This window comes from Apteryx mantelli, chromosome 17 (assembly GCF_036417845.1).
Source record: "Apteryx mantelli isolate bAptMan1 chromosome 17, bAptMan1.hap1, whole genome shotgun sequence".
NCBI classification, from domain to species: Eukaryota; Metazoa; Chordata; class Aves; order Apterygiformes; family Apterygidae; genus Apteryx; species Apteryx mantelli.
In genome coordinates, this window is record NC_089994.1 from 15,178,962 (window position 1) to 15,206,533 (window position 27,572).

The 27,572-nt window shown below is 45.8% G+C and overlaps 1 protein-coding gene, 1 long non-coding RNA gene and 5 other non-coding genes across 12 annotated transcripts; 5 read left to right on the top strand and 2 right to left on the bottom strand.

The window, feature by feature from the left end:
• Window positions 1-342: 342 nt before the first annotated feature.
• Window positions 343-19,684, top strand: DHX37 (DEAH-box helicase 37). Of its 4 annotated transcripts, XM_067306937.1 has the most exons (27): window positions 343-451; window positions 1,226-1,395; window positions 2,767-2,879; window positions 3,850-4,174; window positions 4,890-5,038; window positions 5,829-5,921; window positions 6,405-6,501; window positions 7,008-7,121; window positions 7,946-8,047; window positions 8,511-8,625; window positions 8,953-9,048; window positions 9,646-9,719; window positions 10,744-10,882; window positions 11,144-11,220; window positions 11,807-12,039; window positions 12,500-12,611; window positions 13,397-13,503; window positions 14,158-14,346; window positions 14,545-14,669; window positions 14,978-15,094; window positions 15,222-15,394; window positions 15,803-15,917; window positions 16,382-16,519; window positions 16,878-16,972; window positions 17,438-17,511; window positions 18,487-18,584; window positions 19,260-19,684. In XM_067306937.1, the coding sequence occupies exons 1-27, from the start codon at window positions 343-345 to the stop codon at window positions 19,340-19,342; spliced, it is 3,432 nt and encodes a 1,143-aa protein (XP_067163038.1). In that variant the 3' UTR covers window positions 19,343-19,684. The 4 variants fall into 4 exon arrangements, with proteins under 4 accessions (XP_067163038.1, XP_067163040.1, XP_067163039.1 ...); XM_067306939.1 differs by lacking the exon at window positions 14,158-14,346; XM_067306938.1 differs by lacking the exon at window positions 8,953-9,048.
• On the bottom strand, window positions 5,089-27,564 carry LOC106489899 (uncharacterized). Of its 3 annotated transcripts, XR_001293492.2 has the most exons (4): window positions 27,388-27,564; window positions 26,772-27,067; window positions 24,538-24,630; window positions 5,089-5,587 (listed from the first exon to the last, which is right to left on the bottom strand). It is a non-coding gene; the product is annotated as an uncharacterized lncRNA (long non-coding RNA). The 3 variants fall into 3 exon arrangements; XR_010885896.1 differs by lacking the exon at window positions 5,089-5,587 and having other exon boundaries at window positions 24,281-24,630; XR_010885897.1 differs by lacking the exons at window positions 5,089-5,587; window positions 24,538-24,630 and adding an exon at window positions 25,628-26,435.
• On the bottom strand, window positions 21,668-21,739 carry TRNAA-UGC (transfer RNA alanine (anticodon UGC)). The gene has a single exon. It is a non-coding gene; the product is annotated as a tRNA-Ala (tRNA).
• TRNAD-GUC (transfer RNA aspartic acid (anticodon GUC)) lies at window positions 21,966-22,037 on the top strand. Its single transcript has one exon. It is a non-coding gene; the product is annotated as a tRNA-Asp (tRNA).
• TRNAF-GAA (transfer RNA phenylalanine (anticodon GAA)) lies at window positions 23,108-23,180 on the top strand. The gene has a single exon. It is a non-coding gene; the product is annotated as a tRNA-Phe (tRNA).
• On the top strand, window positions 23,456-23,527 carry TRNAD-GUC (transfer RNA aspartic acid (anticodon GUC)). The gene has a single exon. It is a non-coding gene; the product is annotated as a tRNA-Asp (tRNA).
• TRNAA-UGC (transfer RNA alanine (anticodon UGC)) lies at window positions 24,276-24,347 on the top strand. The gene has a single exon. It is a non-coding gene; the product is annotated as a tRNA-Ala (tRNA).
• Window positions 27,565-27,572: the final 8 nt, after the last annotated feature.

Below are 27,572 nucleotides of genomic sequence, written 5' to 3' on the forward strand. Positions count from 1 at the left end.
CGGCCGAAGGGAGATTTTACAGCCTTTGGCCGCGGGACGAGCGCGGCGGGTTCGGGGTCGTGTTAAACCCGGGGGGGCGGCGCAGGGGCAGGAGTGCTGCTGCTGCAGCCCCTGACCAGGGTTGCGCGCGTCAAGGCGGGGCGCTCGGCGCTGCGCCTGCGCGGCGGGGCGGGGCGGGGCTGCCCTCCCGCGCCGCCCTCTTCTCGCGAGACTCCGCGCGCGCCTGCCCGGAAGCGGCGGTCGCCGGGAGCCGCACGTGGGGCCGCCGCCGCCGCCGCCGCCGCCGCCGCCGCCGCCGCCGCCGCCGCCGCCGCCGCCGCCGCCGCCGCCGCCATCATCGCCATGGGCAGGGCGCGCCGCCGGCACAACTGGAAGGCGCGGCAGCCGCGGGGCTCCGCGCTCCCGCCGCCGCCCGCCGCGGAGCCGCTGCCGGTGGAGCTGGAGCTGGGAGGTGCGGCGGGCCCCGTTACCGGCGGGCGGGAGGCCTTGGCGGCGCGGACCCCCTGTACCGCCTGGCCTGGCCTGGCCTGGCCGTCCCCTTCGTAGCCGTTATTTTCATTATTACGAGTGTTTATCATTAAAGCAGAACTGCCAGAATACTCTTATACATTTGCTATATTTTTATTTTTGTGATAATCTATTTCGATTTATTAAAATGGTTATTAAATTGTTTAAAAGCACTTTGTTATATTCGTTGTATTATTAATAACCGCTTTATTATAACAGTAGTTATTTAAGCAATACTTATTTTCTTAACAGTCATTGCAAATTATATTCTTATTTTCTTAAACTTTGCACTATTCAAATAGCTATTTGTTAAAATTATTTTTATTATCCTATGCTTATTATTAAAACTTTATTAATATAAATTTATATTAGTGTAAATTAATTATTTATGGGAGCAGCAGGAGGCCATGAGGTCACGCTGAGGTGCCAAGTCCTAGCCTGCTCCAGTGCCCTTTGCTCTCAGGGGGACCTGAAAAAAGGCAGTTTTCATAGTGTTACATAAGTCCAGGAAAAACACCCTAAAAGCACTGGAGCATTGAGTCCCTGGTTTCATGTTCTTTTGGCCTTACTGGTAATGTGGGGTTTGTTTTGGCTGGGGATGGGGGTCCTGTTTGTTTAAAACTGAGCTAAATCTAGTCAGGTTTGCAATAAGCCTGTTGAGCAATATGCTGAAAATAGGCTACCTGGCATGGGTAAATAATCAAACAAATGCTTTCAGACGAAGCGACGCTGAAAGGAGTCGATGGAAGTAATGCCCTGGTCCTGCCAGCAAAAAAAGCAAAGAAGAAAAAAGTAGTGAATGCTGTGCAACAGCAGAAAAAGCCCCTAAGCAAGAAACGGAAGAAAAATTTGCAGAAAGTTTTAGAGCAGAAAGAAAAGAAAAAGCAGGTATGTTATTTCTTGGTGGTAAAACTCTAGCTCTGTGCCTTCTGTCATGATGAAATGAATTTAATAATATCAGTGTATAGAAAAGATTGATGTTAATAAGCATCTGCCGAGGTTTCCCTTGCGGTGTGACTCTGATACATGATGTCTTTATGCTGCCGGTGCAAAACCCAGCGGTGGAGCGACCGCTCTGTAGTGCTAGAGCACGGTGTCGGGATGTGAGCTCTCGGAGGCATCTCAAGGACACGCTGATGCTGAAGCTTAAAAGTTTATGTTACTACAGCATTAGCCATTTATTTTCTGCGTATTCTGGCAAAAGCATGCAGCCACCCATGGTGTCTTGAGTGTAACTTCCAGTGGTTGAAAAACATTCCCCTCACCCTGACCTGCCCCTCTTACTGCGTCAGGCAGTGCAGGAACTCGCCGCTTCTGGGTCCTGTTTCCTCTTCTCTCTTTGACCTTGGCGAGACACTTAATCACCCTGGATGTCATTTTCTCCTCTTTAAAGTAGGAATAATTCATAGGAGGCGGATTCATTGTTGCTGGTGCAGTGTGTTAAAATTGGTGTGTGCCTTTGTATACTTTTTTTGCTTTTTTTCTCTCAATGTGTTAACTCTTTCTTACAAAATGAAAGAAATGATGCAGGGCTAGGGAAAACTTGATGTAAAGTTCAGTTCACTGCTGTTGTGGACACTGTGTGTACACGATCTATGTGTGTTGTGAAATACCTCACTAGCAAAGTAAATGACACCATATTTTAAAAGTAAATAGAGTGTGTGAGAAGGGTGGCCCTGCTACAAAATACTGATCTTAATGCACTCCTAGCTGTGTGCTACTGCCAATGCTTCTGTTATATTTATTTTCAGCTCTTGTATATTTTCTTTCTGCAAATACAGTTTTTGTTTTTGTTTTTCCTTGTAAATGCTTTCCAGACAAAATTCCTGTTCATTTTAGTGCCCGAATATGGGCTTCGACAATTGAACTCTAAAGACTTTTTTTGGAGGTAGTTTAATCTGATCCTCTAGAGGCCAGGGCTGTCTTATGTCACAAGTGAGCTGAAAGGATGCTTCAGTCATTCCTGCTCTCAGTCCAGTGTTCTAGTTCAAATCCATCTTCTTCGCTGTTTGTTAAGGGCTGCTGCTGAGCTGTTTGTGGGAGCAGTGGAGGAGCAGGTCCATGTTTCTTCTCTCCTGATGCTGGTGCAGGACAGTAGCCTTCATGGGGGAGGAGAGAACATGTGATGGCAGAAACATCTTTAAACCTTCACAGGAACTTCTGCCAGAGTTCATCTTTTAAAACCCAAGGGCTACTCTTGATATGAAATTATCTGCTAGTGAAGATAATCCCTGATTTTTGGTTGTTTTTCCCACATAGCGAGCTGAATTGCTGAGCAAGCTAAATGAGGTCCAGGCTTCTGAGGCAGAAATGAAGCTTCTGTACACCACTTCCAAACTGGGTGTTGGGGAACGAATGTATCAGACTAAAAGGTAAAGCATTGTTTTGAAAGAGCTGCCCAGGTATACTGCGGTGATTTAAAAAGGGGCACCTTCTTAGCTTTTTTGCTCAATTTTTCAATGTTCTTACTACATACGTGTTCTTCAGAATGGACTGATTTAAATATTTTCTATTTTTACCTGGTAATATGTTTAAAATAACATGGCCCTTCCTTTCATAAGGGAGCAAGATGAGTAACAATTGTATGTGCATATACTAAGAAATTATGCTAAGCTACACAATTGGTGGAATAAATGTTTACTTTTTTGCTATATTGGAAAACATTGACTAAGGCAGTCCATAATTTACTAGATTTATCCAGAGCTTCATTTGGACAGAAGTTGGAATAAATTAAACTACAAGGATGGCTTTTTAAGAAATGAATAAATAACAATATAGAGCACGCTTAGATAAGAATACAGCTTACATATCCAGCATGTTGCCAGGGGAGAGATTGATTTGTTTTGGTTGTTGTAGTCACTGTATTCTAGATTGTAAAGGCAGCACAGATCCTGCTCTTGCAACTCTTTTTGTTTCTGGTGGGAAGAGGGAAGTTCTCTTTCTTGGTTTAGCTTCCAGGGAAGCAGTTACTGTACTGAACTACTTGAATACATGATAGTGTACCTGCAGAAGAGTCTATACCTGTCCAAAGCTGGGTTCAATAGAATCGCAGAAATGTTGGTTGGAAGGGACCTCTGTGGGTCATCAGATCCAGCCTTCTGCATGAATCACGATTATTGCAAACACGAAATCAGGTCAGCCGAGGCTTTACCTAGCAGAGTTGTGAAAACCTCCCCCCTTCCTTTGAGGAATGGCTTACCTACTTGAATAAAACCCAGGTTCAGGCTCAGGCAGTGACTTTTAGTGATCTGACTTTTCTTTTTTGTGTGGAAGAAGTGTCTGGCCTGATGGCCTGGAGAATGTTGAACAAAACGTAGATTGTGTGTTGATGTTTTGTTCTAGGATGGTACAGGAGCCAGGGGCTGTTGTACCCGAGAAGATCAGGAGCATCAGTGGGGCAAATAAGAGAAGGCACAGCTCAGGTTCAGAATCGGAGCCTGAGGAAGAATCCCATAGCTCTGAAGAGGAGAAGGAAGAGCAGAAAGAAGAAATTGAAAAGGCTTCAGACAGTGGTTTGAATGCAGCTGAAAAGCCAGAGGAAAGCATTAAGAAGACAGCGACTAATCAGCAGGCTGTTCCTAGTGCAACGGTTTGTCAGACAGCATCAAACAAACCATCTTGCAAGCCTGCAGTTTTCATCCCTGTGGACAGGGCTCCTGAGATTCAGGTGAGGCTCTGTTAACAGTAAAATGCCTATCAAGGGGGATGGAAATTACGGTATCTTCTATCAAATTAATTCACCGCAGACACTACAGCTTTATCTTGTGTCTATCACTAATACTACTGGCACTGCACCAATGTGCATTTATGGAGCTGGTTCTGGCAAATTATACATGCACAAGTGTGAGCTTTGAGCCTGTCTAATCTGTGCAGAAGGAAAATGTTTTTGGTTTATGTCATAAGTATTTAGCTTTAAATGTATAATCTATTAGCAGCCTTTTACCATTCTTCATTGAAAGTCTTGTGAAGTTGCTTTTGTTTCTCCTATTACATTATCCATTAATCAGGATAGTTTTACTGTTTGATGTAGGCAGAGTATTCTTCAGAAAGAGCAAAATCTCTAATCATGTTTGAACAAACAAGGCAGCATTTTGAAATAGTTTTTTGTTTGAAGTACCTTATTAATAAACTCGTGAAACTCTGGAGTTTCACAAATTAAAGTGTACACCTTGACATCTACTTTCTGAGAAGCTGTTTTCCTGAGTCTAGTTCTTGAACATGACAGTGTGATATTAGCTGGTTTAGAACTTTTCAAGCCACAGAGCTTGCAGAATTCCTGTTCGTGATTTTTATAACCTGAAGCAGATTTCAATCCTGGTGAAAAACAGAAAAGGAGTGGAGACAAAACAGTGCAAGTAAAATGTGTGTTTTATTTTAATTAGGAAGCAAGGCTAAAGCTTCCAATCCTTGCTGAAGAGCAATCCATCATGGAAGCCATTAATGAGAATCCCGTTGTCGTCATATGTGGAGAAACGGGAAGTGGTAAAACCACTCAAGTACCTCAGTTTCTGTATGAAGCTGGCTATACCAGGTATGAGTCATCTTTTATATGCAGTAAATGTGATTACAAAAATTCAAGCTAGCTCAGTCACTTCTGATTTTATTCTGGAATGCCTGAACTGAACTTGCTTTTCTCTGTGTAGTGGTAGTGGCCATGTTGAATGGGTTTATAAAAAATCTGAAGGAAAAAAGATTATGCTTGTGACTGCAAAAGTTTCTCCAAATAAGTAATGTTTTAAAACCTCTGTGGTGAAAGTTTCCTTCAAAGTCGTTCTTCTGTTCTTCACAGAAGGGCATTATTGCCTGCCCATAGCACGTAGAGTTTAACCTCTTCTTATAGAAGTTTATTTTACCTTTGCAAGAAAATATGCATATTTCTTAGGAACCATTTTAAAAAGAGCATGGCTGGTTTGGTGCTATTGCTTATATTGACAAGCTCGGGCGGCACATAAGATGCTTTATTCTGAGCTGTAAGAAGGTGCATCCACCTCCTGTGCTGCTGTCTCCGCAGCCTGAGTTTCTTCTGAAATGCACCAGACTGTCAGAAGGCTGCCTAGGGGGACTGGAGTTCAGTAAAAAACTGAAACCAAAGAGAAAACATTTGGGGAAAAAATCACTTTGGTGATACGTATATCTTGAGATCAATGTACATATAATACAAGGGCGATTCCAAAGCTTCCTCCGTTTTCCTTCTAACTTTAACTGAAAACTTGCCTAAGTGATAATATTGCCTTCAGAGCCATTGTACAGAAATCACGTTGTCATCTTCCTACGTGTTTCTCTCTAAAACAACCAACCTTCCCCCCACTTCTCTTTCCTAGTTCAACTGGTGCTATTGGGATCACAGAGCCTCGGCGTGTGGCTGCAGTGTCCATGTCTCAGCGGGTTGCGAAGGAAATGAACTTGTCGCGCAGGTGAGGGGGGAAAAAAAAAAGCTGAGACCTTGCTGGGAAGGTAACACTGAGATGCGCTGTGTATGTGATAGACTGGAATGGAGATTTACTTATTGCCTGTCCTGTCTCTGGCAAAGGACTGTAGGAAGCTTACTTATAATCCCTCTCTGGGTTGTCTGCGGGAAAAAAACACACATAGACTTGGTGCCCTAATGGTTGTAAGTTTGAGAGAGCTTTCTGAAGATGGTGTGTGGGAAATGGTCCTAATTTGTATCTCCATGAGAAAGTGTCCCACAACAGTGAAATAATTCAAAGTGAAATTCCTCTGCATCCCAGCTTCTACTGGTTTGCGCATGTTAGGCTCTGGGGAGCTGATGATGTACTTTTCCTTGTGCTGGTATCAGGCCCTGATTTAATTAGGTTAAAGGCTGCTTCCTGGTATGAACATGAATTTTCTGATTCTCCCCATGCTTTTCTTGTGGTTGTCCTGATGCTTCCTTACAGAGTTGTTTCATATCAAATACGATATGAAGGAAATGTGACAGATGAAACACAAATCAAGTTCATGACCGATGGTGTGCTGCTGAAAGAAATTCAGAAGGTAAGTTGCTGTCCTCAATGATATAAAAAGGAAGTATTTTGTATAGCTAGAAAGAAATACCAATCAGTTTGCATGGATTTGCTACCAGCCTTTCAAAGCAAAACCAGTTTCAGCACTGCAGCTGTATTTCATGTTAACTCTTTATATTCCTGCCCAAGTCTCTAAATGTTGGGTTTTCTTGCTCTGTAAAACAAGAGCAAGGAAGAGAGTCTCGGGAACTAGGGTGCTTCATGTAGGCTTTGGGATTCAAGCCTGTGACAGGCTGCTTGTTTCGTGTCGGATGGTATGCATGTCTCTTAGCTCCTCACTGCTTTAGTTACCTGCCTCAGTCAGGTAGCAGGAGGATAAACATGTTAAACTGTGCTCAAATACATGAGGGACGCTACAGCCATGAAGATGAAGGTAGAGTCAGTGTTTGTGTAGCTATAGATTGTCATAACTTAAAGATAACCTTGGATGAGACCTCAGGTGCTGAAATCACTGATCTTCTCTCTCTTCCTTCTCAGGACTTTCTGCTTTCAAAGTACAAAGTAGTTATTATTGATGAAGCCCATGAAAGAAGTATGTACACAGATATCTTGATAGGCCTCTTGTCTCGCATTGTGCCTCTTCGTGAAAAGGTAAGAGAAGCAAGAGTAGTAGCTGCACGGCCTGGCAGTTTTTCAGTGTTAGAAGTGGACATACTGGGGAAGGGGATGTGAGACAGTTAGACATGAAAAGGCTTTGTGTGAGGAGGGAGAGGGACTCTGTGGTGTGGAAGTCGGTGGGAATGTGATGGAAAACAGTAAAATAGCACTGACACAGACAGATAATGCATGTTTGTTTTTTTTCTTGTGATAGAAGAAGCACAGGACCTACAAAAAGGGTAAAAATAGTACCTCAGTACCAAGAGATCATTTTCCAGTCAATATCCAATTAATTTCCAGACTCAGAGTGCCACAAGACACTGGTAAAGATTTAGAATTAGCAGCTTACTAGAAAGTGAGATGCTTACTGTTGCGCTGGAATAAGCCATCTAATAACAGTGATGAGGAGGAGACTTTGCTGGGATCCTGGCAGACACCTTGCAGTGTTTAGTCCTGACAGGTATTGGAAGCAGGGTTGGTGGACTATGTGACAGTTCTTGGTATCTGTTTTTCTTTTACTTATGGATATGTGTATGTATATACACAGAGATGAGAGAGTTCAGTGGTTTACAGGCAAGTCAGTGGTAGTATCAGGATTGCTAGTGCAATTTTTTTGTCCGTTTTAAGACAGGTAGCATTTGAAGCTGTCTGCGTATCCTTCATCACTTGACATGGTGCTTTTGCTGTGCTGCCTTTGAGTACTTTGGGGCAGAGCCTTGTATTCAGACCCACCAATAGTAGCAGCCTTGTGTGCTGTGTAGCTTAACTGCTATATGCTTTCAGGCACAGAATAACACAGCGCGTTTGTGTCCCTGCAGAAAGGGCTACCACTGAAGCTGATCATCATGTCAGCTACCCTTCGTGTTGAAGATTTCACTGAGAACAAGAGGTTGTTTTCTGCGGTACCTCCTGTTATTCAGGTATCATTCCTCTTATTGGGATCCATGTCAGTTGTAATGGCTGAAACACAGTGAGGGCACTCTCATCTTTCCAGTTGGTGCTGAAATCTTTCAGCTATCAATTTAAAAGTAGTTATTTTGTTTACATTGTTTTTTCTTTTGAGTGTTTTTCTCTCCATTTTTATCAGAAAAAGTTTACCTGGCAGGAATTCAGTTATCTTGAAAGACTGGAAATTGCAGCTTGGGAGAACTAGAAAGCCTCAAACTGAGATGATGATCTGCAAGAGAAAAAAGCTTGGTTTCTAGTTTGGTTTCATGGTGTTTAGGATGGACAACACTGACTTCTGTGGGTCCAATGTTTTGTAGGTTACCAAAAATAAGAGCTGAACAGAACACTGGATGAGTTTTCTAGTTCTCCCATGAAAGCTGCACTGATTGTGCTGGGTTATGCAACATTGTCTGTTTATTGTTGTTTCCTGTCCAGGTAGATGCAAGGCAATTCCCTGTAACTATTCACTTCAACAAGAAAACCCCCCTAGATGACTATAGTGGGGAGTGCTTCAGAAAAGTGTGTAAAATCCATCGAATGTTACCCTCAGGTAAGGTCACTGCAGGGAACCTCTCAGATTCTTTACACTTAACATGTCTTAAACCTTCTGTTTTTTTTTTTTTTTTTTTTTTTAACAAGAAGTTGGACCATAATGATATATTATGTGCTTTTACTTGGAAGATTTTTGTTGTGAAAATTAGCCTTCACTTAAATCATCGTTATGACAGTATGTTTCTTGAGGGAGTAGTGCAGACAAAGACCCTGTTCCTCCATGTTAGTTTGCAATATATTTGACATGTCTTATCAAGAATGAGTTCTGAAACTTTCCAAGGTGAAATAACTATGCTGAGGTTTAGAGTCATCTCTTCTCTTGCAGGTGGGATTTTGGTGTTTTTAACAGGACAGGCGGAAGTTCACTCACTCTGTAGAAGGCTAAGGAAAGCTTTTCCATTCCAAAAAAATAACACTGCAGGTAATGCTATAGAATAAAGGATTGTTAAAGTTGGAATTTATCTCACCAAGAAGTGAACTTGCTTTGCACCTAAGGAAACCTCAAAAACCAGGAGTGGGAAAAGGCCCAACTGATTGTTCAGTTTGTGCTGATTTGGGTTCAGGGCAAATGTTTTTTATATATAATGCCTTCTGGTTCCCTGGAATCCATTGCATTTCTTCAGTCATTCTGTTGATTGAGTTACAAGTGGAAGTACTGCTGCTTCTTGGAAGTTGTTTGCTTCGAGGATAGTGGAATTTCCCAAAATGACTTTAGAAAGTTAGAAAATTAAATTCTGATACACCCAGCTAATCCTCTCCTAAACCTCAAGATGTACAGTTCTTGTGTGTATTGCTGTCAATCCTCAGCTGTTGTATGATTCCTAAACTGAACCTGAATGTTAAACTTCTGGGTCATCCCTGACCTCAACATGATTGTTTGCTTCCTTCATACTGTGACACTTTTTGAATCACAAGCAAGATTGTGTGGATCCCAAGCAAAGCGTATGACCAGGCTTCCACGCTCACTGTAGGGGAGAGCATGCTGAGCTAACAGTAATTCCACTTGCTGTTTCTCTAGGGGATGATGACAAAGAAGAATCAGTGGAAGAAATCAGAAAATTTAAGAAATCCAGGAAGAGGAAGAAAGCTATGGTAATGTGTGATGGCTAGAATTCCACCAAGAGACAGGAAGGAGCAGGTACCTCCCTGCAAAACAGTATTCCTGGGTAGCTGTGTTTCTCTCCAGACTCTGTTCTAGACCTGTATGAAGCCTTGTGTCCTACATAGGTCCCCTTCAGGGAATATATCCTTTCAGGGATGTATGTAGGCCAGAGTCGTCCTGAAGTGTCTTCAGACTCAGGCAAAGCAGGAGAATTAAATGATTTAAAATCTATAGTTCATTTTTAAGCTCCAAGAATATTTTCATCTGCCTTTTGTCCAAGATGGAAATACTAGTTTTTGCTTTCACAGTTTTCTGGTAGGGAAAAATAAAATGTTTTTCAATGGATCCTTTCTTTAGTGGTATTCTCCAGTGTTTAGAAGGAACATCTTTATCTACACTGATAACTGCTGCATTATGAGCAGCAGAGCACTAAAATGTGTCCCTGAACATTACAGGCAGAAGATTGATTTCAGTTAAGTACTGACCAATAAAACTTTAATGGAAATAGTTCTAGACTTGCTGACTCCAGGACTGCTCTCATCTCACCATTTGTTATTCAAAATTGGGACTGATGTGTCTATGAGTGAGAGTAGTGTTTGGCTTCTGACCAAGTCCTGCATGAAATTTGTTAGCAGGAAATCACGATGTTATGGATATACTGTTTGCTGACATCAGATCCTGGTAGCTGAAGTGGCCTCAAGTAAAGGACACTTGTGGCAAAGGGTAAAAATCCCTATAAAAAAAATGGCTCTGCACAGAATGCTCTTTAAAATATTTACTTGGGTTTTTCCCCCGACTCTCACAGTTACCAAACATTGAATTAGCATCTCAGCCTTGAAGTATAAATGAAATCACTCAATCCCTTCGTCACCTTCATGTCAACAAAAGTTTGGAAGAAGCAATCAGCTCTGCTTTTAAAGCAATAGGAATTGTTGGTTGTGTCTGTTACGTAAGGGCTAATACTATGCTTAGAAAGGCTTAATGCTTTGTGCTGTTCTTTCCTGTCGTCTTCAGACACTCCCCAAAATTGATCTGGACAATTACTCTGTCATACCAGTGGATGAAGGGGATGAAGACAGAGATGCTGAAACTGATGATGACGTTGCAGGATCTGATCTTGACCTTGATTTAGGAGATGCAGACTCAGAAGAAGGTTTGGCACTTATGAAATAGAAATTGCATATGTACCGTCACCTGTGAAATGTGTGACACAAACTAGCTGTCCTTTGCTAAGCTGGCATGATAGCACATCAGACCTGTGTAATGGACAAGCTATTAAGGTTTTCCATTTTCAGCTTTATACCAAATGCTTTGTTGCTACTTTTAAATGAGGTTGGGTCTGTGAAGATATTGTGGTTAAGCCTTGGAAGCTGACTTACTGTGTATTTAAGAATATTGTTTTGTTTCTTTACAGATGAGAAATCAGATTCTTCCCTTCCACTCTATGTGCTCCCCCTCTATTCTTTACTAGCACCAGAGAAACAAGCAAAGGTAAAGGATTTTTTGTCACAAGAATAAGTGACTTTTATTGATATGTGGCTATGTTGTGTGTTAAGTCGTTTGTGTTTTGTGGGTTAAAATTTGTTTCTTAAAACGTCCATCAGCGGGCAGACTTGAATGGACCAATGGGCAAATTGGGATGCGATCAGACCAGGCCTTGCTTGGGCTGTGTTGTCCCTAATGTGCCAGTTCAGCAAGCTGGAAGACATGAAAAGCTGCAGTCCTGTAGCCTGTTAAATTTAGTCATAGCTGTGGGGCCTGCCAGGATCCTACTGCTATCCAGCAGCACTTGCAAATTCTTATGTTCCCTCTTGGGACCTCAGAGACGACAGCAGTGTGTCTAAGCATGACTAGCCATTGGCGTCTGGACTGCTTGGAAACTGTGCGCTGTGCATGTTTGAGGGATTAACTGAGGTGGATAGAGAGCTCCAGAGCTGGGGACAAAAAATATAAATTCTTGACCTGGTTTTATTTCACTTGCTGTACTGTACACATTGTAATCTCTTTGTATGTATGAACTGACTGTCTCTTTTCGCTTACTGACAACGCGTTTCACGTGCCCATCTGTTTGCTGTAGGTATTCAGGCCTCCTCCTCCTGGAACAAGATTGTGTGTTGTAGCCACCAATGTGGCTGAAACATCACTTACCATCCCTGGCATCAAATATGTGGTTGACTGTGGAAAGGTCAAGAAACGTTTCTACGACAAAATTACTGGGGTTTCGTCTTTCAGAGTCACCTGGACATCTCAAGCTTCGGCTAACCAGCGGGCGGGTCGAGCTGGCCGGACTGAACCAGGGCACTGTTACAGGTTAGCTAGTTGCCCTGAAGAGGGTTTGGGAAAATGAAAAGCCCAACAAGTGTCCCTGTGAATTTGATAGTTTCTCTTGTCCTACTGCCTTTAGTTGTCCTACTGTTCTACTTTCACAAGGCACTAGTGCTGCTTAAAACATTTTTGTTTTGTCTCTTCTTAATCCAAATAGGAGAGGTGAAGCTGAATGTAAGCCGTCACAGGTGATGTAGGTTTGACAGTTAGGCTTCTCAGGAGCCTTTTTCTTGCTTAAAACCCTTATTCTGATGGTCAGATTGGCGTGGCTTGCTAAATTAATTTTTTTGTGAATAAGGCAGTGAATATGCCTGGACCATGCAAATAGTTACATGGTTATGTAAGTAGTATCCCACAGCTGTCTTTTTTTCTTGCCAATTTTTGATGCATATCTATTGAGTTAAGATTTCTTTTAAGTTTCTAAGCAGTACTTCTGTTCCACTAGGTTATATTCTTCAGCAGTGTTCATGGATTTTGAGCAATTTTCTGCTCCAGAAATAACAAAGCGACCGGTAGAAGACTTGATCCTGCAAATGAAGGCATTGAATATAGAAAAGGTGAAGTGTAAAATTGATTTTGTGCTACGGCACTCATTAAAATGCTTGTCCATAGGAACCAGAAACAAACATAAATTTGTCCTTTATCTTCACTGCTTGAGGCTGTGTCTTGTGTTAGAAATGAGGGTCCTGGGACTTGGTTTTGATTCTGCAAATTGCAGAAGTTGCTGTGAATTGCATCAGACCTTAATAGACTTTGCAACTTCCTGTCTTTTGGCTCAGATAATGGAGCTTTCTCATTAGATTCTTGCTAATTAAAAATCAGCGAAGTAACAGTCCTGTAGTTCAGAGGGAGAGAGGGAGAAAATGGACCTGTCTGCTTTTTAAGGAAGAATGGAGGCTATTTTTATACTGAAGAAACAAGAAGGGCCTAAGCTGTGTGCATATGTGTTTTAACTTCACAGACTTCCATTCAGGTCCCAGAAGTGGATGAGGAATAGTAGTCCTTCTGCTGACAAAATAGGAATTATGTTTTGGAGATAGTTGAGCACTTTCAGAGTGTGAAATATTTAAGAGTTAGACCTTAGAGCAGCCTGACCTAGGCAGTGGTTGGTGGTAGTGGCAGTTAAGAGTAACTGGTATTTCTGTTTCCTAATTGTTTTGTTTCCTCCCATTGTCTTTCCTTTCCTGTTGTCCCTGGAAAACTTCCTAAGTGTTGTTCTTTGGTGTACCTAATCAGAGGGGAGGTTTCCACTCCGTGGACTTCTTACTGCATTCAGACTCTGCTCTTCAGCAAGAGCCGTGTCAGTGATGCACTGACAGACATTTTATCTTGATGTCTGTAGGTAATCAACTTCCCGTTCCCAACGCCACCTCCAGCGGAAGCACTTGCAGCAGCTGAGGAATTGCTGATAGCCCTGGGTGCCTTGAAGGAGCCCCTGATGACAGGAAGGTAACAGTGTCTCCCACAAATTTCCTCTCAGTGATAAAGCACCAGTTACCAAGGCAGTGAGCACTGCTTTCCCACCCACTCACATTTCCATTGCATCTTTCACTTCTGAGAATGTGCTTTTTTGTATAGACTGGCATCATTTTAAGAGCTGTTCACCTGTGTTTGTTTCCCTGGTCTGAGCCTCCGTGTGTTTTCAGTTCTGGAACATGCTTCTGTCGGAGCCATTAGGGCACAGCTTTTCTGGAATAAGTGTCTTTCTGCATAGAGTGACAGTGAAAAGGGCAAGAAGTGCCACGGTGTTCTGTTGTGTGCTCGTCTGAGGAGTTAGAAGATGCTGTTTGGCAGCTGTGCTGCTCTGCCAGGAAGCAGAAAGCTGCTGGTTCTGCAGCCCAGGAGGGTCCATGGGCTTTCGCAGCCACTGGCACAGCTTGAGGATCAGGCAGGGAAGGGCACTGCTAGGAGTGCTCTGTGCAGGGCAGGTGGGAGTTGCATGGAAAAGAAGAATCTCTGGCCCAGCCATCGAGGCCTGCATGTAACAAAAACAGAGATAACAAATCCGAAACAAATGAATTGGGCTGCCAAAGCCAGGAACCCAAACTTGCATTAAAGCAGAAGTTCCTTTACTGCATGACTTTTCTCCTTCTCCTCCTCCAGGCTGAAGGAGCAGCAGACAGCGAAGCTGAGTTGCCCTATTAGCCCCTTGGGCAGAGTAATGGCCACTTTTCCTGTAGCCCCCCGCTACGCAAAGATGCTGGCATTAAGTAGGCAGCATGACTGCCTGCCATACACCATTACCATAGTGTCTGCAATGACTGTCCGGGAGCTTTTTGAAGAGTATGACAGGTGAGTAAACTAGCCTGAGATCCTGTTTATAGGACATGTGGCCTTGTCACAGCACAGTGATAGGGCAGTGCTGACTCCTGGCTCTGCAGTGGCACTGAGCTTTTCTGTAGCTTGTTTTTAAACCTGCCTCTCTTGCTTTGAGGTCATTCTGCATGTAAGCACAATACTGATTTATGCTGTGTTTCATGTTTCTTTCAGACCAGCAGTAAGTGAGGAAGAGACAGCAAAGCTGAAGGGGAAGAAAGCAAGACTTTTACAGATGCAAAGGATCTGGGCTGGGCAAGGGCTGTTGCAAAAGCTAGGAGACCTCATGGTGATGTTAGGTATTACAGTGAGCGATTTCCCTGTACTGTTAATTTCCATTCTGTTCTCCTCCCTGTGACCCTGAGCTATTGGCTTTACATAACCAAAGTCATCTTCCTGCTGTAGGGCTAAGTCTAGTGGAATATTTTCTAGACTGTGCTCCAGGCAGCCTCCAAATGTCCCAAACTAACAAACAACCCTGAATGCGTGGGAACTGTGGTATGTCCGTGTGGGCCTGTGACAGTACTGTCCCACAGTTTAATGTTCTGCTAGGAAAACTCCTGATCTACTGAGTCATTGTCTTCTCCATCTGATTGTTCGCTTGCAGGAGCAGTGGGGGCCTGTGAATATGCAGGGTGCACTCCTAAATTCTGTGAAGAAAATGGGCTACGATACAAAGCCATGCTGGAAATCAGACGCTTGCGAGGGCAGCTGACAACAGCAGGTAAAAGTCTGCGGATTTCGAGAGGAATTGCTGTTTTTGTCTTCCTTCAGGGGGCAGCAAATCAACCGGACTGTTGAAACGTTTTCTTTCCATCAAGTCTTAACTCGACTTTTTTTTTCCCCCTCAGTTAACTCAGTCTGTTCTGATGCTGGCCTCTACATTGATCCAAAAATGAAGCCCCCAACAGAAGCTCAGGCAACTTACTTGAGACAGATTGTGTTGGCAGGGCTAGGGGATCATGTTGCCCGACGGGCTCAGGCAGAGGAGCTCCTAGATGACAAGTGGAAAAATGCTTACAAGGTAAGCAGCTTGATTTGACTGAATTCCTCTTCCCTCATGTGTGTGTGTGTTAGGGAGACACTCCTGTGCAAAGCCTGGACTTCGGTCTGGATTCAGCATTGGGGCTGTGTCTGCTGGCTTTCTCCAACTTCTCTACACAGAATTTAAGCCTCCCATGTTGCAGTTTCCCAGTCCTCATGTAGGAATTGTTATAAAAGATCTAGGAAGTGCAGTTAGTGCATCTTGCAAAGTTCTTAATGTCTCCAGAGAGAAAGTGAAGCAGAAAAGGGTGGTGTTATTAAAACCTCTGTCACTTATGGAAACAATATAAACATACATTTAGGAGAGACTGAAATTTGATGCAGTCAAGGAATTGGATTGCCAGTAACTCGTCTTACTCTGCTTGAATCCCCTGTGCTCTCTTTAAAGACTGCTCTCCTGGACGAACCAGTGTTCATCCATCCAAGCTCGATCCTCTTCAAACAACTCCCGGAGTTTGTGGTGTATCAAGAAATTGTTGAGACTACAAAATTATATATGAAAGGTAACATTGCAGTGGTCTGTACTCATTCTGCAGATATGGTTAAGAATTCAGAAGTGCCTTAACAGAACATTTCTCTTGCTACTGGCAACTGAGCACAAACCTGCATTCTCTCTGTAGAGTGGTACTGCCTCGTGGGATTTGAATCCTTATAATTCCTGGAGTTTAACCTGGGAAAAATGGACCCAATTTATTCCTCCCCTTTTCCTAGTAAAATTTGCTGGAGCAAAGCTGGACTTCTGAAACAGCTGCTCTGCACCAGCCCAATCAGCAGTAGCTGCCCTTTAACCATGGCACAAGCAAAAGAAATTAAAATCCATACAGCTGACTTTAAAAATAACCCTATAAGTAACTCTCGCCTCTGGGGAGATGAGAGCCTATTTGTGTGCTTTACTCATAGGACAGTTGGCTCGTGGCTGGCTCTTGGCAGCAAGACTTCATTTTGCAGCATTTTTTCCCTTTCTAAGGTGTGTCTGCTGTTGAACCTGAGTGGATTCCCGTTCTGTTGCCGCCTTACTGCCACTTTGGGAAACCCCTGGAAAATCCTCCTCCATCTTACTGCCCTGAAACAGGCAGAATTCGATGCCACAGGCCAAGTGTCTTCTGTAAGTTTCTTGAAACACTTTCTCAGTAATTTTGCCCGAAAGCTGCTCTTTAGTTGTTGTAATGCTATTGAACAATACTGTCAACAACACCAGAAGGGTTGAGCTCAACTTGGACTGTTCAAAGGGCTTAACAGTGGTTTGAGTAGCTCCATGGGATTCACAGGGTTTAAATACCAGCATCTTCCCATTGGCCTGGCTGTTTCGTGCCCATGTCTTCCCACTGTTATGAAGGAGTGAGGCTATCTGGGTGATGGCAGTAACTTCTCCAGGTCTCTTAGCACCTTATCGTCACATCTCACTTGGAAGTTTCACCTCCTCTTTGATTGTTTAGGAGACCCAGTGTGATCTTTCTTTCCAGATCGAGTTAGCTGGCAGCTCCCTGCTGTGGAAGTTGATTATCCAGAAGGTATCGATCGCTATAAATACTTTGCCAGGTTCCTGCTTGAAGGAAAGGTAAGCATATTCCAACTGTCTCACTTCCTTGACATTCACAATATGTTTTTTAGCCCAGCTTCTAGAGGAGGCAAGCCTTGTGGCTGCCTTCTTTGTGTGCCCCTTCCTAATAACTAGCCAGTGGCTTCAGGGGGTTGTCCCATTTGATGGGGGAGGGAAGATCTCTCTAAAGTATGAAATGGCATGGAAATCAGCATTTGGGTGAGAGGAGAGAGACATGAATAGAAGTCCTGTTTTCCCAAAGGAAAAACAGCTATAACTTGGGTCTTTGTCCATTTTGAGAGACAGGAGTCATCTGGCAAGCCAGGCAGGACAAGACTGGTACAGGGACATAGATGAGAGAGAGAGATGATAATAGGGAATATGGGACTGAAATCTAGAGGAGTCTATGTTCATTAATGTTTGTTTCCACAGGACAATTCATTTACCTTGTTCATTATATACTTGATCTAACAAATCTTCCAGGTCATTGAAAAGTTGGCTTCTTATAGCCAGTGTCTGCTGTCCAGTCCTCTCATAATGCTGAAGACATGGTCCAAGTAAGTTGTTAAACTTAATTTGTTCTCTCCACTGAATATTTTTAACTCCCTTAAAAAGTTCAATCCTGGGGAGGGTGTTCTAGATAATGATCTAGGTTGTAGTTGTGGGGAGAGGAAAATCAATTTCCTTACCAAGAAAAATTCTGTCTCAAGAGAACTGGCCTATTTTAAGGGCAAATACGGAAGCACACATGCAACCCACTGGTCACACTGACCTCTGTGGGCTGATCCGTACAGATAAATTGCTCACATATTTAAGCAACTGTTTTTTCTTATTTTTCATTGCAGTTTGGCCCATCATACTTTTTCTTTTTTATGAAAAAAAAAAACCAAACAGGTTTCTAAAGACTTTTGCCCAATTTTTTTCTCATGCTTTTGATGGCATTTATAGAACCGTGACCCCCAAAAGGAGTCAGCTGTTGCCTCTCATGTTCTTTCCTGTGTTGCCCTCTGTTGTTTACCATAATAAGCTTTTTCGGTGAGTTTCCTGTGAGTTTTCATGGAGCTGATAGGTACAAGAACTTTGAAAGACTTTGTTAAATGTAACTGAGGTCACAAACATTACACTACAATTGCAAAGGATTTTCCTTTTTTAGTCAGTTAAGAGCTCAACATGAGACCTGTGGATTCCTTCTTGCTTTACTTTGTGCTGTGCTGTTTTGTGTAGTTCTGTTTCCCCAGCGCGAGCTGGTTTCTCAATGCCTCTTCATGCCATCAGCAATGAGAGTAGACTGCTACTTTTCCTTTAACCAAAAAAAGTGGTAGGGCAGTAAATGACTTCTAGTGAACTTTTTTTAAGCTAATGATATGTTCCTGTATCCAAAGGTCATGTGTTTTTACACATCTGCGTTTAGTCTCCTAACAGTATTAGAGGATGCATTGAGAGTGGTAGGCTGAAAGCTGTGACATACTCCTTTGCTAAGTTGAGCTAATGAATGTTGCTTTGTTGCACCATTTTATTTTGGACTGATTTAGGCTTCAGCCCAGAACAGAATCCCTCCTGCAGGCTCTAGTTGCAGAAAACTGTGATAATCGTGATGCTTTGCTGGCCGCGTGGAAGAAAAATCCTAAGTGTGAGTGTCCTGCTTGCTTATTTATTAGTCATTTCCGTGGGGGCTTTGTGATATCTCAAGCACAGTTGGTATTTTGAAGTGTAGCTAAAAAGGTGATCTGTTTTATTTCATATACTCCAAACATTTGTTATTTTCTTACTAGAAGTAAGCACTAAGTGCTGTGTGATTGGCTCTTGTGAAGAACTGTGGAGCTTTCTATCCTTTAGAAAGCAGCGTTTTCTTTGTATTTGAGAAATTTTTCTTGTAGTTCTGTCCAAAGTTAAATTGTTTTGGTTTGGGGTTTTAAAAGACTAGATTCTATGATGGTACTGTCAGTGGATACAGGAAAAATTCTCATTGTCAGGTAAAATTCATTTTTATCAATATTAGGGTACCAGATTATCAGAATGCTCTTACAGAAGCGGCAGCAAAGTGTTAAAAATTCCTCCAAACAGGATTGCAGTGATGGCTTTAGCAGTATTTGTTCCATACTTGATACCTCTGTATCTGCATATAGGTATCCAAACTTGGACACTGTCATAGCGATGGAATGGTGGTTCTTACTCTCGGCAAGAGTTGCCTTCATTCCCCAGCCTGCGTACGAGCAGGCTGACGCCTTTGGGCCTTGACTTTCCAGCAGGCTGCTCCAGTCCTTGACTCCTGCAGCCGCCTAATGGTTCCTCTCTTCCATTCCAGACTTGTTCGCCGCCTATTGTCAGTGGATCCCTGAAGTTATGCATGAGGATCTAGCCAAGAAGTGGCCGCCTGTAGCACTGTGAAGTGTTTGACTTCTCCAGGATGCTTTGAGAGCTTGGAAATCTCATGGAACAAAAATGGACTTGCTGACTGCTAGCACGTACCTTTTTATAAGTGAACTGGTTGTTACTCCGTTTCTTTTGGGAAGCCCTCTGTATTCTCAGAAGCTTTACCAGCTATTTCCCTGGTATTTTGTAATATAAATGTTTGGATAATTTTATCCATTGTATTTTATTGATTATTTGTTACTAAAGTTTCTCTGGACTATATTAGTCAAATGGGCTACACTGTGTATGTAGAGTTCTTGGTTTGCACAGGAGAGAGATTTTCTATGTGGGATGTTGTAATAAACAGAATTCTAGAGCTGTCTGGGCTCTTCCTCATGTATGACTGCAGATCCAAATGCAGGCAAAACCTTTGGTCCCAAAATTTCTTCTCCTGCTTCCCCCTGTAGGAATTTGTCACTGGATCAGAGTATCCATGAACCTTGCCTTCACTACTTTCTTCTTTTAATCTTCCCTCTTGCCTGGTCCATTCCTTCCTCTGCTATTTTTGCAGCACACTTGCCTACCCCTAAAGTAGGGGGGGGAGAGTTCCTAGCTCTTCTGTATGCGCCTTATGTGTGTGTAGTCTTTGGGGCCAGATGGCTTTGAAGCTGCTTGGGGATGGCCCTCCCTCCTCCTGCCCACAAGACTGTTTTGCCTTTTCTCCTTCTGACTTGCTGTGCCAGTGTACTTGCATTTGTGCAGTGCATATAAGCAGATCCATGAATATATATGCTGATAGTGTGGAAACAGCTTTTCTCAGAGAAGCTTTGACACTATTTTCTGCACTTTTGTAGTGGTAAGGAAAAAGACAAGACAAGGTAGTTGGTCCCTGGACAGGTTGTGCAGTGCCTTGGTTTGGCACTTGGGTGACTCAGCGAGCCGTGATCACAAGCCTGTGCAGCATAGTGCTAAATTGATCCACGTTAACTTCTGCGACCAGGGACAGTATGAGACAATGTTCGGCAGGCTTGGTATGATGCAGTTGTTGGAAGTGGAGGGGAATTCAAAGCTTAACTTTGAACAAGTCCAGACAGTCATTTTTATGCCTGTGAATGTTAGCACGAGCAAACTGCTCAGCCTTCCTGTGCCAAGCTACAGTCAAGGCAGAACTAAACCAGAAATTTCCTGAAGGCCAAGCGCGGTAGGACTGTGCCAGGACAACTGAGCATTGCAATGCCCCACCTTGCTCCCTGGCTTGACTGTAAATACTCAAGAAAAACCGAGATGATTTTGCATTGCAGATTTTTCAGGTACATTTTGTCTGAGAACCATCCTATTGATGTGTAAATATGAATAGAATCAAAATAGGAGCTGCAAAGCCCAGTGCTCCTCACTCAGTGCAAGCAAGACCTGCCCTCAGCCTCCGTTGTGGGAGGATAGGGGCCTTGGCTGTCAATTTTGTAGGGAAAGTATCTTAAAAATGCTGTCTTATACCAGCCCTGGCTCAGGTCTCATGCTTGTGATCTCATGTCCTAGTCTCCTCCATGGTTTACCAGTGCCACTTTGTATACTGTGGTGCTCCTGAACCACCCTGAATTTCATTGGCCTCTGTGAATTGGTGCAGGAGCACTTTTGAGAAGTGCTTTTAGGAAATGGGGCAGACTAAACATGTGATTTGTTGATTTTGCAACAAGGTTTGTTAGACCCAGAGGGAAACCTGCTTGGATTTACCTTTCCTTTCACCTACTGTTTTTCTTCCTTGCTAAACCCCATGCTCACACTGTTAATTTGCTGTTGCTTGTAATGGTTTAACATTAGGAGGTGTGGGCAGTAACCCTCCTTCCTGCAGAGGGAAGCTGGGCCTGGGCCCTGGAGAGCCCCTGCCTCGCTCATATGCAGCTGGCAGGTCGGGATACCTGCTGCTGGGGCTGGCTGCAGAGCTCGTGCTCCTGAAGAAGCCAGTGCACCCAACCATGATAAACGCTGAAGGTGTGCTCCTGCCACTCCTACGTGCTGCAGGGGCCCGGGCTCTGACACAAATAAGTTAAAATGTAATGTGCTTGATGAAACACGAGCTTTGGCCTTTGAGCAAGAGGGGAAATACCCTGTCGTAGCTGAATATTTAAAACAAATGCTGCAGTGCCATAGTGTTCAGCAATAAACACAAACACACACGCAGCACTCCTTCCTCTCTAGCAAGGACTGTGGCAGAAGTTTGCAAAGTGCTCTGTGTTTGTGCGAGGGAAGAAAAGAACGGAAATTTCGAGGCTATTTACAAATTGCAAAAAAGGAACTATGGCTCTTGGGTAAACACGGCAAGAGAGAGCACCCTGCTTTACTTCCCCGGGGGAAGAAAACAAGTGGAGATGCCGGGGATTGAACCCGGGGCCTCATACATGCAAAGCATGCGCTCTACCACTGAGCTACATCCCCCTTCCGCACACTCCTTCGCGCGCTGCACATAGATAGGCACCGTGGCCCTATCCCGCCCCGCCGCGCATCACGCAGTGGCGGTGGCTGTGCCGGGCGGCAGGCCCTGCTCTGGGAGCCGCGGGTGCCGAGCCCGGCCCCCCGTCCCGTCCCTGCCGTCTGCGTCGAGGCGGCGCCGGCGCGGCGCTCCGGTTATAGTGGCACCGGGGGATATACATGAGTGTGCCCGTCCTCGTTAGTATAGTGGTAAGTATCCCCGCCTGTCACGCGGGAGACCGGGGTTCGATTCCCCGACGGGGAGGTCCAGTTTTTGGAGCCCGCGGCCATTTTCCCCTCCCTGAGCCGCGCGACCCCGCCGCGTGCCGTTTTCGTCCGTTTTGTGCAGGCGGGAGACCGCGCTGGCTTGGCAAATCCGCAGTCCGGCTCTCGGCCCCCACCGCGGGGCTTACAGCGTTCCTGGCCTAGCGCTTCGGGGGGCGGGCAACGAATTTCGGCCGTGACGCAGTAACTGCGAAACGACATCGCGCCCTGCAGCAGCAGCAGGCTCTGCGACGAGGGCGCCTCGCCGTCCCTACGGCAGCATGGTCCGCGGGCTGCCAAGGCCTGTAGCTCATCTGGTTAATGGGGAGAACTAAAGCAAGAAGTGGAGCGTGTAATGAGGAGTTAATGCTCGGTAATGCACCAAACCGTATGGAGACGGGAGATGCACCAGAACATTCCTGAGGTCGTAGGAGGGTGAAGAACTGGCTCCTCTGTGGTCCACAGGGATCTTCGCTCGATCATTGGTAAACAAGGCTGGCAGCTGCAGGCCGAAGTGCCGCAGAATTGCGTGTTTTGCACCTTCTCAGAATTAAGATTGAGCATATGTCTCTGGATTTCTTTTTTCAAGTTAGAAAATAGTATGTCAAACTGTATCAGGATAAGAAGGGAGACGTAGATCTTAGACCAAATTTGCTAATGCGAGCAAGGATCCATGACAAATCTGCATGCTGTGGTTTGGGACGCAGTGTGCTCCTGGGGGGTGTGCCAGCGGGTGCCACCTTTCCGACGGTGCCTTCCTGAGCCGGCCCCGTGCAAACGGCCCCAAGCACCCTGCTGCTGCTGCTGCTGCTGTTATTTTGGGGGTGCCCGGGGGGGCCCTTCCCCTCCTGCTCTCCCGCGGGGCTGGCTGTGTCCCTGCAGGGCTACAAGCGCCGCAAGGCTCTGGTGAAAGCGATGCCGCGGCGGGCGCGGAGGGGCCCGCAGAGCCCCCGCGGCAGCCCCAGGCGCCGGGCAGGGCGCCCCGCCGGGCTGCGGCCCCCGCCAGGCTGCGCCCGGGGCCGCCCGGGGCGCGGGCGGTGGTAGCTGGAGCCAGTGGGGGCACAAGAGGCCGCCGAAATAGCTCAGTTGGGAGAGCGTTAGACTGAAGATCTAAAGGTCCCTGGTTCGATCCCGGGTTTCGGCAGGGCTCTACTTTTTTTTTTTTCCCCCCCCTCGGTGACTGCGGTCTTTTGGATGCCCAGCCGAGCTGGGGGCAGGACTCCAGTCCCTGCCCCTAGGTCGGGGGCAAAGCCGCTCCCGCGGCGAGGCGGGTGTCCCTGTAGGCGCTGCCGCGTTTGGGGCTTAGCGGCAGGAGCCGCTTCCCGGCGGCGGCGGCGAGGGTTGCGAAATGAAGGTTTCCCTCCGCCTTGCGCCGCAGCGCTGCTAGCCACGGGCGGCCGAAAAACGTTTATCAGTCCGTCCTCGTTAGTATAGTGGTGAGTATCCCCGCCTGTCACGCGGGAGACCGGGGTTCGATTCCCCGACGGGGAGGATGACTTTTTTTTTTTTTCCCCACCCTCGCACCAGCCCCGTTTCGGTGCGTGTAGCCAAGCCGAAGGGAAAAACGCTGTTTTGTGTGCGTGCACGCGGAGCGCTCCTGTACTTCTAAGGGTGCTTGAGGTTCGCACACAGCTCTGTGTGCTGCAGGAGCTGTGCCTCTCTGGCGTTTGGCATCACTGTATGCTGCTCGCAGTGGGATCCAGGAGCCTTCTGGCTGCCCGTGTCCCCTCATTGCAGGGGGTTTATATCAGCATCTCTGCCCTTCCCTCTTCCACATACACCCCGTTGCTTGCATTTTTTTTCCCTTTTGTATGGTGCACAAGGGACAGCTTCAGCTCCCTGTTGCTCCAGGGCAGCAGCTCCTCCTCCCTGGATCTCTTGCCCCGTACCCAGCATGGGTGGCACAGCTCGTCTGCTGTTAGCTGGAGGAACTGCCCTGCATGTCTCCCCCTGCCCAGCCCCGACATAAAATCACATCCCACAAACTGATGAAGCCAACAGATGTTCCCTAGAGAAGATCAGTCCTTTGCGGCCAAATCTGCCCTGGACCTTGCACTCCTCCCTGCCTGGCCCTGCCGTGGGATAGCAGCGAGCAGGAAGGTGGTGTGCAGTGTAGGGAGCGCCACGGGTGAGCACAGGCCCTGGCTGGGGCAGCTCAGCTCCCATCTGGGACAGAAACGTCAGAGCACCGACCCCAAGACCCCCATAGCCCCATCCCCGAGAAGTGGGGTGTGGGGCAGGGGATGTAGCTCAGCGGTAGAGCGCATGCTTTGCATGTATGAGGCCCCGGGTTCAATCCCCGGCATCTCCAGCATTGCCTTCACATTTTTCCCCCCTCGTTTTGCACTCAGGGAGATGTTTTCTCTGGGGTTAAAGGGACTACGTTGCATTAAACAAAAAAAAGTCTCTGTGTTTCCACTAATGAACATGCATCCGTGAACGGACTGCTTATGGTGATTTATCAGTGGAAAAAGATAGCTTTTTTTGGCCATTCTCCTTACCTGTATGCAACTATGCAAAACACACATAGGGTCAGCTCTTGCGTGTGTGGGTATCTCATGGCCAGACGAAGGCACCACAGATGCAGAACAGCCCTAAAGCAAGAGAGAGGCATCAAACTCTGAAATTTAGGGGAACTCCGGCCTACCAGCCCTGCCCCATTACTTCACATAGCAGAGAGCCAGCTACGTATAAACCTGCAGTCCCCCCAGGGCCTGCTCCGGGGTCTCTGCACCACATTCCCAGAACCAGAGCCAAAGGCAAAGCCAATAAAGCAGAGACATCACAGCTACCCTGCACTCGCTGGCTAAGATGGTGCAGGAGCTTTTAGCTGGGTCTTAGCACGGGTCTTGCTGGCTCTGCGGTGTCTGCAACGCCTCAGCCAGGCTGGCGGTTTCAGTAATGCTGGCGGCTTGCGGGCAGCCCTGTGGCAGCATGACTGGGCTTCTCCTGCACTAGGTCAGGATCAACCCTCTGGAAACAAATTCTTTTATTCTCTTTGGGTTGGCTGGGCTCACACGGTTGTGTCTGGACTGTGATGCTCTTCAGAGCTGGAAGGGATGAAAGGTATGGCACAGAGACCAGAGCCAATGTAGATCTAGAAACAGCTGTTTTATCTCCACTGTTCACTTATCAGCTGTTTTATCTACCCTACTCAGTTATCCATGGTATATCCAACTAGTTCAGGTTGTGGAGAGCTGACTAGCTACAGATATAAAATAACATTTCCTACGAGAGTGGTTGGAATACTACTTGTTCTGTTTACTGTTGTTACTTCTATTTGCTATTCTGAGCCAAATGGTTAGCTACACCATTGTTAAGTCTGAGGATCCCTGTTGTAAATAGCTCATTGAAAGGGATATGTCTGAGCAGCTATACTTCTGGAATATACACTGCACACAAACACAATAAAGAAGCAGCTCCTGCCCCAAAGAGTTTATAATAAAAGACATGAAGTGACAGACTTTTGGACATAAGAAATCAGTATTTGTCAGTATAAAACATACTGGTCTGTTTGGACACACTACTCTTCACCCAGCTTGCCTTGAAATTGCAGCAAGGGGTATTTGTAAAGACGGTGTAGGAGAAAAATGGAGTGGCTTTGTTCACTGACAGCTCCTCCCAGTTCAGGAAAGCACTGCTCTCCAGCAAGTCGGTCAGTCATATTTAAGGATTCTATTAAAGTAGGGCCTAGCATCTGTTTTGCAGTCTGAACATTCCATGAATCTGACACTTTGGGGGTGCACAGCTCCACAGTTTGATTACAGGATTCAGACAACAGGTACAAATTCAGTCAGGGTGCCTAGTGGTAGGCTGCCCAGCCTAATTAAATAAAAGAACAGCACTGCATCGTCTGTATTTATTCACGTTATAAAACTCCATCTTGTCATAAAATAGATTGCCATGTGCTTTTTCAACTATTTTCACATCCATCCTGAATGCACACTCTGTAACTAACTGAATAAGCTTAGTATTATTATTTACTTTCAAACAAGATGAAAGACCTAACTCTGAAAGTCTTTTCAAACCTTTCATGTTTCTGTAACTCCAGATGTACACAATGTAAGCCATTGAGCGCCATTCCTACAGCAGTTTGCACAGGAACCAAAAGACATTTGTGGCTCTTCTTCAGCTAAACCACCTGGATGTTTGAGCTGCCTTTTTTTTTTTTTTTTAATTATTGTAATGTTGAGTTTTAATACAAATGCAAAGAGGCCGAGAAGGTCCCCAGAGCATTCCCCTCCTGTAAAATCTGTGTGTCAGGCAAATGTGGGCCAGTTTCCCTCAAACCAATCACAGGGCTGTTGCTGGGCCTCCTCTCCTTTCCTGCTGGCGTGCAGCCCTGGGCGTTGTGTTATCCGTGTTATCCGTTTGGTAGGCAGCAGTTTTCCGTGGGCGCCTGCAAGGGAGGGATTTTGTCGGCGGCCTGAGCCAAGCGGTGTCGAGCGAGCTTTGCAAACGCAGCCTGGTTTTGCACTCAGCCGTGCCCGTGGCTCGCTGGGCACTTTGGCTGGGATGGCACAGGGGGCCAACTCGAGTGCGAGGGAGGTGCGTGAGGGGGTGCTTTGCAAGAGGGAGCAGCTTTAAGAAACAGGCATTTTTATTATTTCTATTAGTGATTAATTTTAACGCTGTGGCAAGGCCTTAGTTCTGAGTTGCAAAGCCCACGACAGCTCAGATATGTACTGCATTGTATGTACATATACATATTTTATATATACATATATTTACTCACTCCATGATATCTCATGCGGGCAGCTTGTCTGCAGGACTTGGATCTCTGGGTCTGTCAAACTTTCTTTCTCCTCCACTTCATCTTTCTGCTTTCCTGGTTGCTTCTCTCCCCGCCCTGGCGGGCTGCTCCTGCTTCGGGCCAGGCGCTGGCCCCGTTTCTCTGCCCCGGCCACGTATTTATTATACACCAACGGCGGCACACGGGGCCTAGCTTCATTTGTACCAGCCCCAGCTGGTTTGTGTCTTCCCGTGCTGCTTCTGGTCTGCCATAGGGGTGCACACATCCCTGCCGCTCTCCTGTAGCATATTAAAAAATATCTGAGAGGTTTTTTTACACAGAAGCAAGCAGCTTCCTTCACGCTAAAATAACCCCTTTTTCCCCTTCCTCATGGGCACCCTGCGGCCTGGCGAGGCCCGCAAGGGGAGCCCCTCCTCACGGGAGGGAAAGCAAGGAGGCACGCTTGAAGCAGGGAGCTAACCGCAGGTGCCTAGCCTGAATTAGGTTTAAAACTCTCACAAAAGGCTTTAGTCACGGAGGCGCCCCCAAAATTGAGGGGCCTCGGCGGGGACACCTCAGGGCTCCGGCCCCGCTCCAGCGGCTCCACGCCAGGTTTTACCCCGCGCTCCATTGTCCACTCGCTGTCCCTCCCCGCCCGCCAAGCGCGTAGTCACACCGCGGTTCGGAGCGCCTTGATTCCTCCGCGCTGCCGGACTTGTTGCGCTCCACCCCTACGTCAGTGGCGCGGCTGGCGCGCAGAGGAAATAGTGCCTGGCGGAGTGATCCGAACTGCAGTGGGCGGGT

Excerpts from the sequence above, each read along its gene's own strand:
- DHX37 (XM_067306937.1), top strand. The coding sequence starts at position 343 with ATGGGCAGGGCGCGCCGCCGGCACAACTGGAAGGCGCGGCAGCCGCGG. Across the intron at positions 5,922-6,404 it reads GAAATGAACTTGTCGCGCAG|AGTTGTTTCATATCAAATAC; the intron begins GTGAGGGGGGAA and ends GCTTCCTTACAG. Across the intron at positions 15,918-16,381 it reads TACAAAATTATATATGAAAG|GTGTGTCTGCTGTTGAACCT; the intron begins GTAACATTGCAG and ends TCCCTTTCTAAG.